The sequence below is a fragment of the Misgurnus anguillicaudatus genome, chromosome 6 (genome assembly GCF_027580225.2).
Source record: "Misgurnus anguillicaudatus chromosome 6, ASM2758022v2, whole genome shotgun sequence".
Taxonomy (NCBI): domain Eukaryota; kingdom Metazoa; phylum Chordata; class Actinopteri; order Cypriniformes; family Cobitidae; genus Misgurnus; species Misgurnus anguillicaudatus.
In genome coordinates this window covers 1,490,764-1,504,061 of record NC_073342.2, presented here as the reverse complement: position 1 = coordinate 1,504,061, position 13,298 = coordinate 1,490,764, and the positions used below count along the sequence as shown (strand labels likewise).

The window sequence follows — 13,298 nt, the reverse complement described above, 5'->3', positions numbered from 1 at the left end:
CAGAACGAATAAAACAGTATAAAAGAATACAACAGTATGAACCTGTAGCTGGAATCAGCTTTCAAATGAGATCAGATGTGTTTCAACAGAAGACACTTTTAAATCTAGATTAAAAACACATCGGTTTAACTTTGCATTTACTGAATGATTTAAAACAGTACGAATAAAACAGTATAAAAGAATACAACAGTATGATCGGTTTAACTTTGCATTTACTGAATGATTTAAAACAGTACGAATAAAACAGTTTAAAAGAATACAACAGTATGATCGGTTTAACTTTAGATTTACTGAATGATTTAAAACAGTACGAATAAAACAGTATAAAAGAATACAACAGTATGAACCTGTATAGCTGGAATCAGCTTCAGATGAGATCAGATGTGTTTCAACAGTAGGCACTTTTAAATCTAGATTAAAAACACCATCGGTTTAACTTTGCATTTACTGAATGATTTAAAATAAAACAGTATAAAAGAATAAAACAGTATGAACCTTACCTGTTATAAAGGGAATGAAGCTTACGGTATGGTGCTTACCTGCAGAAATAAAGTACAAAAAGAACACACAGAACTTCAATTTTCAACCTGTTTGTGATTACCACACAATCCCGTCACCTGGCTGTGGTCTTCATTTGGTGAACGGTTCTTCACTCATAATTGACCTATACAAGAAATAGAGAAGAATATTAAGCAATTCTGCTCTTACATTTAGATGTGCCCCAAGAACACAGACACACCGGCTCCAAAATGTTGAAACAGTACATTTCTGTTATTTTAATGTGGCAAATGTGTCAGCTTTAAAAGAATCATACCTTACCTTTTAAACAGGATGCGCACTGCATTAAATACCTTTACTCCCAGCATAAGCAAGCAATTTTCAAAATGCTTTAAAAGTAAATGGTGATTATTTTACTTGTTTGCCTGTTTTTGACTACCATAGAATCCTGTCGCCTGGATTCCAACCTATCATTTTCAGGCTTGTAAAGCAAATAATGAAATACATTATCATTGACTTCCATAGTAGGAAAAAAAATATTTTGGAAGTATCGTGATAAATGATGAAGAAAATATTTTGAAAAATGATGGTTAGCACACAGTCGATGGTACCTATTAAATTTCATCATATTTTTTTATTCCTACTATGGAAGTCAATGGTCACTATCTGCTGTGGGTTTACCATCATTCCTCAAAATATCTTCTTTTGTGTTAATCAGAAAAAACGAACGCATACAGGTTTAAAACAACACGAGGATGAGTAAATGATGACAGAATTATCATTATTATAAATTGAAATATTTTCTTACTGCAAGTCATTTAGGTAATCAAGAAAATACTTTACCCGTTGTCTTTGCAAGTTAAACAAATACAGCTTTGCTTCCAGGTCTGTCGACGTTGCTGTGGTTTTTCGACAGCTGTAGTATGAAGGGTAGCGAATGAATGAATACATTGCACAAAAAATCCTTTTTAACTATGCAAATATCTAAAAAGTCTTAAAATAAGATGCATTATTTTGATGAGCAAAAGGACATAAGAAAATAAGCCTAGCCTTTCGGGAGAAAAAACATAAAATTTAAGTGAATTTGGGCTTAAAACAAGCAAATAAATCTGCCAAAGGGGTTAGAAACAAATCTAGATTTAAACACCTAATTCAAGAAAAATTGTCTTAGCCCATTGGCAGATTTGTTGGCTTGTTTTAATGTACATTCATGTACAATATTTCGTTTTGTCTTGTATTTCTAAGCATTTTGTACTGCCCAACGTTGTCTAGGTTGTTTAACGGTTGTCATTTTCTTTTAAAAGCTTTATAATTTATTAGTTTGGATGATTGCCATTCCTGAGAACCGCTTACATTGTAAGTAAAAGAATCATCTAAGCATTATTTCGTTGAATGTCTCTTAGACATGTAGCTGTTTGATTGTGGTTCTATTTAATGGCCAGTCTATACTTGGGGAACGGTCAAACGTCTATTAGATTTTCACTGACAGCCCAAATTAAGCCTTGTTTTAGCCTAGACACATATTCGCGGTCTATTAGAAGTTATGTAGTCGTTTAATAGCCGCTTTTTGATGACCAATGCGTTCTTGTGCCGTGGTTAGGCGTCTCTTGGATTTTCCGTAAAAAGACAAACGAATCTATTTTTAACACAAAGGCCAGGGGAGAGCGCGAACGCAGTCCCCCACTATCAGAAATTTTGCAGTCGAGATTCCCACATTTGGGGAATTCGCAAAGGGTCAGCACAACCGGAGTGCAATGGCTGAGCCTCGCCCTGGGTGAACCACCTTCATGATCATGGTATCTCCCCTGCCAGGTAAGTATGAGCAACAGCCTTTGAGGCCAGACGGCCGCATCTTCCTGTGACCGATCACATCGACGGCGCCCCCGAAGGCCGTCCGACTACCATTTCATTACTGTGTGTGACCAGGTGGAAAGGCGCACGAAGCCAGGTCTGAAACCAAATATTCTTCGAGATCTACCCATTTTCCGTTTCCAGCCCGGTTAAACCGTGCAGAGAGAAAAACGTGAAACAATTTAAATCAAATGGATTTAAATAGCGCATTTCAATATATCGTTTCGTTATTACAAAGTAACTTTACGTGGAATAGAAACAAAGAAATGTACAGAGCAATCGAGAAACAACGAAAGCATAGCAATTTTAGAACGTGGATAAATAAAAACACAAGGGCTCAATGACTTACCCGTTGTCGTTGTGAGTTAAACAAATACAGCTATGCTTCCAGATCTGCCGACGTTGCTGTGGTTCTTCGACAGCTGTAGTACAGTGAAAAAAAAGTTTTCAGGTGTTTTGAACATCCCAATCTGTCTCGTTCGCTTTTTCAGCTGTGTCGATGATGTTTAAGTCGTCATCGTGTCACCTCCAAAATACGAATGCATACAGGTTGAAAACAACACGAGGATGAATAAATGATGACAGAGTTATCATTATAAATTAAAATATTTTCTTACTGCAAGTCATTTAGGTAATCAAGAAAATACTTTACCCGTTGTCTTAAACAAATACAGCTATGCTTCCAGGCGTGTCGACGTTGCTGTGGTTTTTCGACCGCTGTAGTATGAAGGGTAGTGGAAAAAAAAGTTTTCAGGTGTTTTTAACATCCCAAACTGTCTCGTACGATTTTCTTGCGCCTTCAGCTGTGTCGAGGCTGTTTAATTCGTCCTGGTATCACCTCCGCAAACTGTAAGGAAAATAATTAAATACATTACAAAAACATTTCGTTATCAGCGTGTTCATTTCCATGCAAGCTTTTCGTTAAACCAATAATGCCAACGAATACACAGCACTTTTAAAACACACGAATTAAAAAACACTCTGTCATTCACGCACAAAAGAAACAAATTCTGTTTTTTACCTAACTTATTTGTCCCCGAGAAGGGGAGCGCACCGTTCATGGAAACACTGCAATACCACGTCGATGCATGGAGTGGAAGGAGCAAGCTCCGCTTCCATTTCCGAAGGTCAAAAATCCATTTAACGTATAGTCCCCGGGTAGGAGACGTATCAGACATTAAACTGATAAGAACAGATTTTTTTTTTTTTACTACACTTGATCTTAGCCAAAAGGCCGAGAAGCGATACCGCAATAGACGCAGCCAAAGGGGAGCCGGCGAAGGCGCTGGCTTTCGGGGTGGAGGCTAGCGGGCATTGAACTCTAATATGAAGTAGTATGTAATATGAAGGGTAGAGTGAAAAAAAAGTGTTAAAGTGTTTTACACATCCAAATCTGTTCGTTTACTTAGTATTTTTTTTTCCTGTTTTCGAGTAAAAAAGAATTCTTAAATCGAGATGCATCTTCCCAAGCAAAGTGGCTTAGATTTTAAGTCTTGTTTACTGAAATAAATTCTAAAATGTAATAGGTTAAGGCCTAAATCAAGTAAAAATATATGCCAGTGGTTTAAGGGAAATAAACCCAAATTGAGTTTATTATTGCATTAAGTTGGAACAGAAATTAAGTTTATTTTTCTTACCCCACCGGCAGACACTCCCACCTGTTTCAAATATAAACCTGTTGATTTTTAGAATCTATTTCAATTATTACAACACATAATATCTTAAGCCACTTTGCTTAACAAGTAAATGCATCTCGATTTAAGAATGGTCAGATATTTACTAGAAAACAAGACAAAAACTTCCAAACATGAATTTACAGACGGCTGGAAATTTCAAACAAAATAACTAGACATACCTATTCGGGTCTGCTCCCGTTTGCTGTGATGAAGGGGGTCTTAGTCCAAAGCACATTTTGAGGAATACTTACACATTTTACTTCTTATTTCTTTAGAATGAATTATTATTTATTTTCAATTACAAAGTATGCGATCTGATTTTCTATTTATTTATTTATTTATTTAGCTTGTTGCACATTTGATTTGTTGCCGCATCATTCCGTGTTAATGTATTTCAATGTATTTGTTTATAAGCAAAAAGTGCGTTATTATAATTCATTATATAGCTGCGAAATATATAAAAGTATTCCCAGCAAACACAAAACGTTTTTATAACGTTTTTGTATTTGCTGGGTTGGCATCACTTTCTTTAGCTCACACAAAATTCTACCAAAAAACAGCATATCATTTTCTACTAAATAACTGCATACACTGTGGATTAAAAATGTCCGGAATGCGAACCTGGTAAAACCCAGGTAAAAAAAGCAAATAAAAAATAAACCATTTTGATTTAGCAAAAGTTTACAAATAAATGCACTCCCTGTACACAACAAGCACGTCTCGTTACCATTCATATTTTGCGTGATTTAAGTTTCGTCGCATACATTTTGGAAGGCACACGAGAAAATAAAATAAGGCTTTTAATGTATGCAGACTTCATTCTCCATTAAGGGCTTATCAATCATAATGAACGCTGTTAACTATTCTCATTGAATGGTCTAAATCCAATGCTGGTAAAGAAATCAAATGTCCATTTAAACGCAACAAGCAAACAGCTATGCTTCCAGGTCTGTCGACGTTGCTGTGGTTTTTCGACAGCTGTAATATGAAGGGTAGAGTGAAAAAAGTGTTTAAGTGTTTTAAACATCCAAATCTGTTCGTTTACTTGCTACTTTTTTCCTGTTTTCGAGTAAAAAAAGAATTCCCAAATCGAGATGCATTTTCTTGTTAAGCAAAGTGGCTTAGATTTTAAGTCTTGTTCACTGAAATAAATTCTAAAATGTAATAGGTTAAGGCCTAAATCAAGTAAAAATATATGCCAGTGGGTTAAGGGAAATAAACCTAAATTGAGTTTATTATTGAATTAAGTTGAAACTGAAATTAAGTTTATTTTTCTTACCCCGCCGGCAGATATTTATTTCAATTATTACAATACATAACATCTTAAGCCACTTTGCGTAACAAGTAAATGCATCTCGATTTAAGAATTGTCAGATATTTATAATAAACTTTATTTTCTATAGCGCCTTTAAAGTGCACATCTCAAAGCGCTGTACAAAAACAATTAAATCAACAGAGATACAACACATAATAAAGATTAGAATTAAGAGACATTATACAATATAAAACAAAAATAAAAGCAATCAATCAATTAAAAGCTAACATAAAAAAATGAGTTTTAAGCTGAGATTTAAAAATACCAAAAGACTTTGCTTGCCTAATCTCAAATGGTAGAGAATTCCAGAGTTTCGGAGCTAATGAGGAAAAAGCCCTGTCTCCCATTAGTTTTAAACGAGTTGAGGGAACAGTTAAAAGACCAGTTTCTGAGGAACGAAGATCACGTTTTGGAGTGTATGGAATTAAAAGCTCTGTCAAGTATTGAGGCGCCAAACCATGCAATGCCTTATAAGTAAGTGTAACCCGGGTAATCCAGTTACTAGTTAAGATTAAGAATTATAAAATAATAATAAAGTGAAATATAATACAGTAATTAAGTGAAGAAAAGTGAGTAAAGTAAGAAAGGTGGTAAGTTCTAGAAGGAAAACTGTTTTGCCCAATCACAGCCCTTATTTCAGTGACTGACTCTCCAAAGAGCCAATGTTAGCAGCACTTTCATAAGCCCCGCCCACAACCTGCAGTGGCGCTGCTAGACTGTCAGTTTGAAAGACAGAGGGAGAGAGTGAAACGGAGCAGCTACACAGAGCGATATTCAGAGATCCTCTATAAGAAAGTTTTAAAATAGATCGCGAATAACTTTGGATGCAGTAAATAGTCATATTTCTGAACGGATTCGATTACGTGAAGTTGTCATTGGAGTGAGAGGACGACAAAGCAAAGATTTGTGAACTGAAAGTGGATGAAATCCAACGGAGAATTGGAGTGTTGCAAATGAGCTTATTTGAATATATATATGAAGTTATTGCCTTGGTGAGTCACATTTTACGTAATACATTATCTGAGAAAAGTGTCATTAACTAAATAAGCTATTGATATGCAGTGTTTACATGGGCCACGTGAGCACAGCGTGAGCTGTAGTATTAGCATGAGGGCTAAAGCTAATTTCACGTGTAAAGATGCTGATGAAATGTGATTGTGAAATTTATGTTTATAAGTTCAATAAGTGTTGAAACATGATTAAATATCTTAATCGAAGTGTATACATGATTTTTGCTGTTAAGATATTTGCTGTTAAAAAGTTGAAATTGATATTGATTATCTTTCTGCCTTGTATTTCTTCAAGGCTGGGTTTTTGTTTTGTCTATGATTTATTCTACGTGATTTCCTGTGAGAGATTCCTGTTTTGTGCCATATTTAATCCTTCTGGAGAGGAATCTGTGTATCTGACGTGATTAAATATGCACAATGGCGAGCCATCAACGAACCTGTTTCCACTTTGAACTGTGCTAAGATTCACCAACTGGAGAGATTGCCTTTTGAACTTGAGCTCATTGAGAGAGTTTAATAACTCTTGTTACTGAACTGAATCATTTGATCAACGAACTGTGTTCAACTGAGTTGTTTGACCTTTATTGGAACTGAACTGAATCATTTGATTCACGAACTGTGTTCAACTGAGTCGTTTGATCATTATTCGAACTGAATTGAATCAATTTGATGCATTTGTGTATTTTCAGCTCATATTGTTGAGTATTCTGTTGAGTTTGAAAAGAAAAGTGATCTGTTCTGAGAAATTTGAATCACATTCAGTGTTCTGAGTTAAATTGAATGTCCATTCAATATTTTTTGGGGTTTTATTGAATGTAATATTTTGCTGAAGGTCATATTATTTGTAAAATACTTTCCCTGAAGTGAAAGAAAAACACACTACTGTTTTATTTTGAGAGTTTTATTTATTTTTATATTTTGTGAAGAGTGTGAAACTTCAAATTGAATTGAATCTGTCAAACTGTTGAATTCTTGATCCTATAAGAAATGAAAGAAGATTGTTAATTGTTGATCTTCACTGTTAACAACTGAGTCTATATCTGTGAATTATTCATTGAAACAAATAACAAAATAGAAATTTTCTACAATAATACAATTCACTGAATCAGAACAAAACTTTGTCAGTCACTTACTCACCTGCTGTACTGCCTCCACTCTCCAGTAGACGTTCCTTGCTTCTGATATTCATTGGCCCAGACTGAAAATTATTACTAGCTGTAGCGCAATCAGTTACGTTGCACGTTACATGTTACAACTTTGGCGAGCCAGCCAGGAGAGAGGACGCAGCAGAAATTAAGGTGAATAACCACTGAGATAGACGTATAGTGAATCAGAAAAACAGACAAAAATGGATGTTGTAGGAAGAGAAAATGTCAATGTGCAAAATGCAATCATCGTTAGTGGAGTAACACTGACTGAAGAGGACCAAGTTCTAGAAACATACCTTTCAAGATTTGGCTCTGTGCGACGAAATCTGCTAATTGATGATCCACACTCAGAATTTCATCGCAATGCAATAGTAGAGTTCACACACAGGTCAGCCATGAGCAATCTCGAGCCCCAGCTGCCTCTAACCTTAGTGAGCCCCACTAATACAGACATTGTGTTCCGTGTGCGAGCCCTGGGTATGGTGCACACCCCCACCATTAGTACTGCCACTGTTGAGTGCTTGGAGAAACTACAGACAATAGCAAACGCCAACGGAGAGACTTTACAAAATGTCCTCCAACGAGAGTTGATGAAGGTTGGTGGGGCGAAAACTCCAGTTGACGTGCCACAAGAGACAAATCCCTTGACAAGCGCTACTAGCAGCCCCTCACGGTTGGAAGGATTCAAGTCACCCTCTGTCTTGAGATTGGAACCCGAAAACCCAGCCGCAACACAAAAATTAACCACAGAACGGGTAGCCCATCCCCCGTTAGAAAATCCACCCTTTCAAGAAATTCAACGTAGAGGATCACAAAACCTGGCCTCGGAGCAACGTAGTAGTGGGAACCGCAGTCCCTCCGTCACAGTGACATCCCATCCCTCACTCACAATGGACATGATTGACCCTCCCAGTGTGCAGAAGGTGGTTGTAGAACATATTGTTAGAACCAATGATGGAGCCCCATTGCACCAGGCCTCTTTCCGCCTCAGATCATTCTCAGGAAAAATCCCCAGGCCCATTAATGAGCCAGATTTTGATACTTGGCGTGCAAGCGTGGACTTCCTGTTGACAGATCCCTCATTCTCTGATCTACATCGAACAAGAAAAATTCTTGACAGCCTTCTCCCACCAGCCGCAGATATTGTTAAACATGTGTCCCCTAACAGCTTACCTGCAGTGTATTTGAAGTTGCTGGAGTCTGTGTATGGCTCTGTGGAAGATGGAGATGAGCTGCTAGCTAAGTTTATGGGTGCCCTCCAAAATCCGGGTGAGAAGCCTTCAACTTATCTACATAGGTTACAAGTTCTTCTGAGTACAACCATTAGACGAGGAGGCATATCTGAAAGTGAGAGAGACCGCTGTCTGCTGAAGCAATTTTGTCGCGGCTGTTGGGACAACAGTCTCATTGCAGATCTCCAGCTAGAGAGGAAGAAAACAGACCCTCCTTCCTTTGCAGAACTAGTGGTGCTTATACGCACAGAAGAGGACAAACATGCCTCTAAAGAAGAGAGGGAGAGGATAAAACAGTTCACCCTTCATCGGTTGAGTGAAACAGGAGTAGAGGATTCTGTGATTCTACCAGAGGCAATAAACGCCATTTGTGAAAGACATCAACTCAGAGAGTCCCTAGATGATGTTGGCTTGTCGGATGCCTCTATTACTCTTGTCAAGTCTTTGGCTCTACATGCTGATGTCTTACCTGATGGGTTTGAACAGGAAGATGAACACGGGCTCCCTGTAATTCCTTATCTTTCTCGTGAGGAGCTGATAAAGCAGCAAAAGATGGATCCTGACCTTAAAGTCATCATGGATTGGATGGAATGGAATGATAAGCCTCCAGACCCAAAGAGTCATCCCCATACAGTTGCTTTGTGGATAAGGGAATGGAATCGACTTAAACTGATTGAAGGAGTGCTCTACAGGGAGAGAACAGATCAAGGGGTCACACACTATCAACTAACCTTACCTGTTGCTTTGCGAGGAATGGTTCTGAAGAGCCTACATGATGACATGGGGAAAATGGGTATGGAGAGAACTATTGACATCATCAGAAATAGATTCTTTTGGCCCAAAATGGCACTAGCTGTTGAAGAAAAAATCAAGACATGTGAGAGGTGTGTACGTAGGAAGATGCCCCCAGAGAAAGCCGCTGCTTTGGTGAACATCAGGACCACGAGACCGTTGGAGTTAGTCTGTATGGACTTTTTGTCTCTGGAACCAGATAGGAGCAATACTAAGGACATACTAGTCATAACGGACCACTTCACCAAATATGCAGTGGCGATCCCTACGAGAAACCAAAAAGCCCAAACTGTGGCTAGGTGTTTATGGGACAACTTTTTTGTACATTATGGCTTTCCAGAGAGGTTGCACAGCGACCAAGGGCCAGACTTTGAATCTCGACTGATCAAAGAGTTGTGTGACATTGCCGGTGTCCGTAAAGTGAGAACTACCCCATACCACCCGAGGGGAAACCCGGTGGAGAGATTTAATAGGACCCTTCTTCAGATGTTGGGCACTCTTGAAAATAAGAAAAAGTCTTGCTGGAAGGATTTTGTGAGACCCATGGTGCATGCATACAACTGCACTCGAAGTGATGTGACTGGGTATACTCCCTATGAACTCATGTTTGGGAGGCAGCCCAGATTGCCTGTCGACTTGGCTTTTGGTCTGCCAGTAAATAAGCCTACCAAGACTCACTCTCAATATGTGAAGGACTTAAAAGAGTGTCTGAGAGAAAGCTATGAGATTGCCATGAAGACCGCAGCAAAAGTAGCTGACCGTAACAAGCGCAGATTTGACAAGCATGTGGTTGTTTCTACCCTTGAAGTGGGAGATAAAGTACTGGTACGGAATGTAAAGCTGAGAGGGAAGAACAAGCTGGCGGACAAATGGGAGCCAGATGTTTATGTTGTTCTTCGGAAAGTTGAAGATATCCCAGTGTATACAGTCCAGCCAGAGGGGAGAAATGGACCCGTTCGCACCCTACATCGTGACTTGCTTCGGCCTTGTGGTTTCATACCTGCGAGTGAAGATGAGGAATCTGTCCCTCCAAAGGCCTGTCATAGACCAAGAACCAGATTACAAACTGGCAATAAAGCAGCTTACCAAGAGCATGTGGCAAGCAGTCAGTCGGATTCAGACGATGACCTGATTTGTATTAGAAATCAGGAACAACAGCTGGAATTCACTACAACCAACATCTCACCTTCTTGCAGATGTCCAACAATTGTACCAAACTTACCTGAAGTAAAGTCCGGGGAAACGCCGTCCGCCACTGTGAACCCTGAAAAAGAAAACTTACCTGAGAGACTCGATGAAATCCTCATAGACAATCAAGCAAGGGATGATGATGGATATAACCTACCTGTGATGGATCAATTTAGTAATGACACAACTGCAATTGAACCTGAAAGAGAGAATTTGCAATTGAAATACCTTGTAGGAACTGATGCATTAAATAACTTACCTGTGCAGAACAAACAACAGGACCAGGGGTCTGTTGAGCCCCCATCTGAGACCCTCAATGAGGAGGATGAAAGGGGTGATGGCCTGATACAGGATGAATCTGTAAATTTGAGTACTCAAGACAGCCTAATTGAGACTGGCCAGAGGGTAGAAGATGTCCCCAGGCGCTCTCAGAGACATTGTGAGCCACCTAAGAGGCTGCAGTACCCTAAGTTGGGTAATCCCCTTTCATTAGTCGTACAGTCATTACTGCAAGGGCTCAGTACAGCCTTCACTGTGTCATTGGAAGAGCCTGATTCTCTTAAGAGTACGTCTGTGGAAATGTATGGTGGATATCCCTCTGCGATTGTTTCGCAGCCTAAAAGATGCAGCGTGACCTGCATATCTTCCAGAAGGGGAGAGTGTAACCCGGGTAATCCAGTTACTAGTTAAGATTAAGAATTATAAAATAATAATAAAGTGAAATATAATAAAGTAATTAAGTGAAGAAAAGTGAGAAAAGTAAGAAAGGAGGAAAGTTCTAGAAGGAAAACTGTTTTGCCCAATCACAGCCCTTATTTCAGTGACTGACTCTCCAAAGAGCCAATGTTAGCAGCACTTTCATAAGCCCCGCCCACAACCTGCAGTGGCGCTGCTAGACTGTCAGTTTGAAAGACAGAGTGAGAGAGTGAAACGGAGCAGCTACACAGAGCGATATTCAGAGATCCTCTATAAGAAAGTTTTAAAATAGATCGCGAATAACTTTGGATGCAGTAAATAGTCATATTTCTGAACGGATTCGATTACGTGAAGTTGTCATTGGAGTGAGAGGACGACAAAGCAAAGATTTGTGAACTGAAAGTGGATGAAATCCAACGGAGAATTGGAGTGTTGCAAATGAGCTTATTTGAATATATATATGAAGTTATTGCCTTGGTGAGTCACATTTTACGTAATACATTATCTGAGAAAAGTGTCATTAACTAAATAAGCTATTGATACGCAGTGTTTACATGGGCCACGTGAGCACAGCGTGAGCTGTAGTATTAGCATGAGGGCTAAAGCTAATTTCACGTGTAAAGATGCTGATGAAATGTGATTGTGAAATTTATGTTTATAAGTTCAATAAGTGTTGAAACATGATTAAATATCTTAATCGAAGTATATACATGATTTTTGCTGTTAAGATATTTGCTGTTAAAAAGTTGAAATTGATATTGATTATCTTTCTGCCTTGTATTTCTTCAAGGCTGGGTTTTTGTTTTGTCTATGATTTATTCTACGTGATTTCCTGTGAGAGATTCCTGTTTTGTGCCATATTTAATCCTTCTGGAGAGGAATCTGTGTATCTGACGTGATTAAATATGCACAATGGCGAGCCATCAACGAACCTGTTTCCACTTTGAACTGTGCTAAGATTCACCAACTGGAGAGATTGCCTTTTGAACTTGAGCTCATTGAGAGAGTTTAATAACTCTTGTTACTGAACTGAATCATTTGATCAACGAACTGTGTTCAACTGAGTTGTTTGACCTTTATTGGAACTGAACTGAATCATTTGATTCACGAACTGTGTTCAACTGAGTCGTTTGATCATTATTCGAACTGAATTGAATCAATTTGATGCATTTGTGTATTTTCAGCTCATATTGTTGAGTATTCTGTTGAGTTTGAAAAGAAAAGTGATCTGTTCTGAGAAATTTGAATCACATTCAGTGTTCTGAGTTAAATTGAATGTCCATTCAATATTTTTTGGGGTTTTATTGAATGTAATATTTTGCTGAAGGTCATATTATTTGTAAAATACTTTCCCTGAAGTGAAAGAAAAACACACTACTGTTTTATTTTGAGAGTTTTATTTATTTTTATATTTTGTGAAGAGTGTGAAACTTCAAATTGAATTGAATCTGTCAAACTGTTGAATTCTTGATCCTATAAGAAATGAAAGAAGATTGTTAATTGTTGATCTTCACTGTTAACAACTGAGTCTATATCTGTGAATTATTCATTGAAACAAATAACAAAATAGAAATTTTCTACAATAATACAATTCACTGAATCAGAACAAAACTATGTAAGTCACTTACTCACATGATGTACTGCCTCCACTCTCCAGTAGACGTTCCTTGCTTCTGATATTCATTGGCCCAGACTGAAAATTATTACTAGCTGTAGCGCAATCAGTTACGTTGCACGTTACATGTTACATAAGCATCAAAATCTTAAAGTCCACCCTAAACCTAATGGGTAACCAGTGCAAAGACTCCAAAACAGGAGTAATATGTTCTCGTATATTAGTTCTAGTCAGGACTCTTGCAGCCGAATTTTGCAAAACCTGCATTCTGTTTAGG

At 38.2% G+C, this 13,298-nt stretch overlaps 1 protein-coding gene, 1 non-coding gene and 1 pseudogene across 2 annotated transcripts; 1 reads left to right on the top strand and 2 right to left on the bottom strand.

Annotated features, from left to right (window-relative positions):
* Positions 1 to 2,153: 2,153 nt before the first annotated feature.
* Positions 2,154 to 2,318, bottom strand: LOC129428379 (U1 spliceosomal RNA). Its single transcript, XR_008639017.1, has one exon. It is a non-coding gene; the product is annotated as a U1 spliceosomal RNA (small nuclear RNA).
* Positions 2,319 to 3,392: 1,074 nt separating this feature from the next.
* Positions 3,393 to 3,595, bottom strand: LOC141364455 (U2 spliceosomal RNA; annotated as a pseudogene).
* A 2,454-nt stretch (positions 3,596 to 6,049) lies between these two features.
* Positions 6,050 to 12,906, top strand: LOC141364414 (uncharacterized). Its single transcript, XM_073869102.1, has 3 exons — positions 6,050 to 6,332; positions 6,646 to 11,883; positions 12,197 to 12,906. The coding sequence occupies exon 2, from the start codon at positions 7,699 to 7,701 to the stop codon at positions 11,398 to 11,400; it is 3,702 nt and encodes a 1,233-aa protein (XP_073725203.1). The 5' UTR covers positions 6,050 to 6,332; positions 6,646 to 7,698; the 3' UTR covers positions 11,401 to 11,883; positions 12,197 to 12,906.
* Positions 12,907 to 13,298: the final 392 nt, after the last annotated feature.

Coding starts and splice junctions, on each gene's coding strand:
- LOC141364414 (XM_073869102.1), top strand. CDS start 7,699: ATGGATGTTGTAGGAAGAGAAAATGTCAATGTGCAAAATGCAATCATC.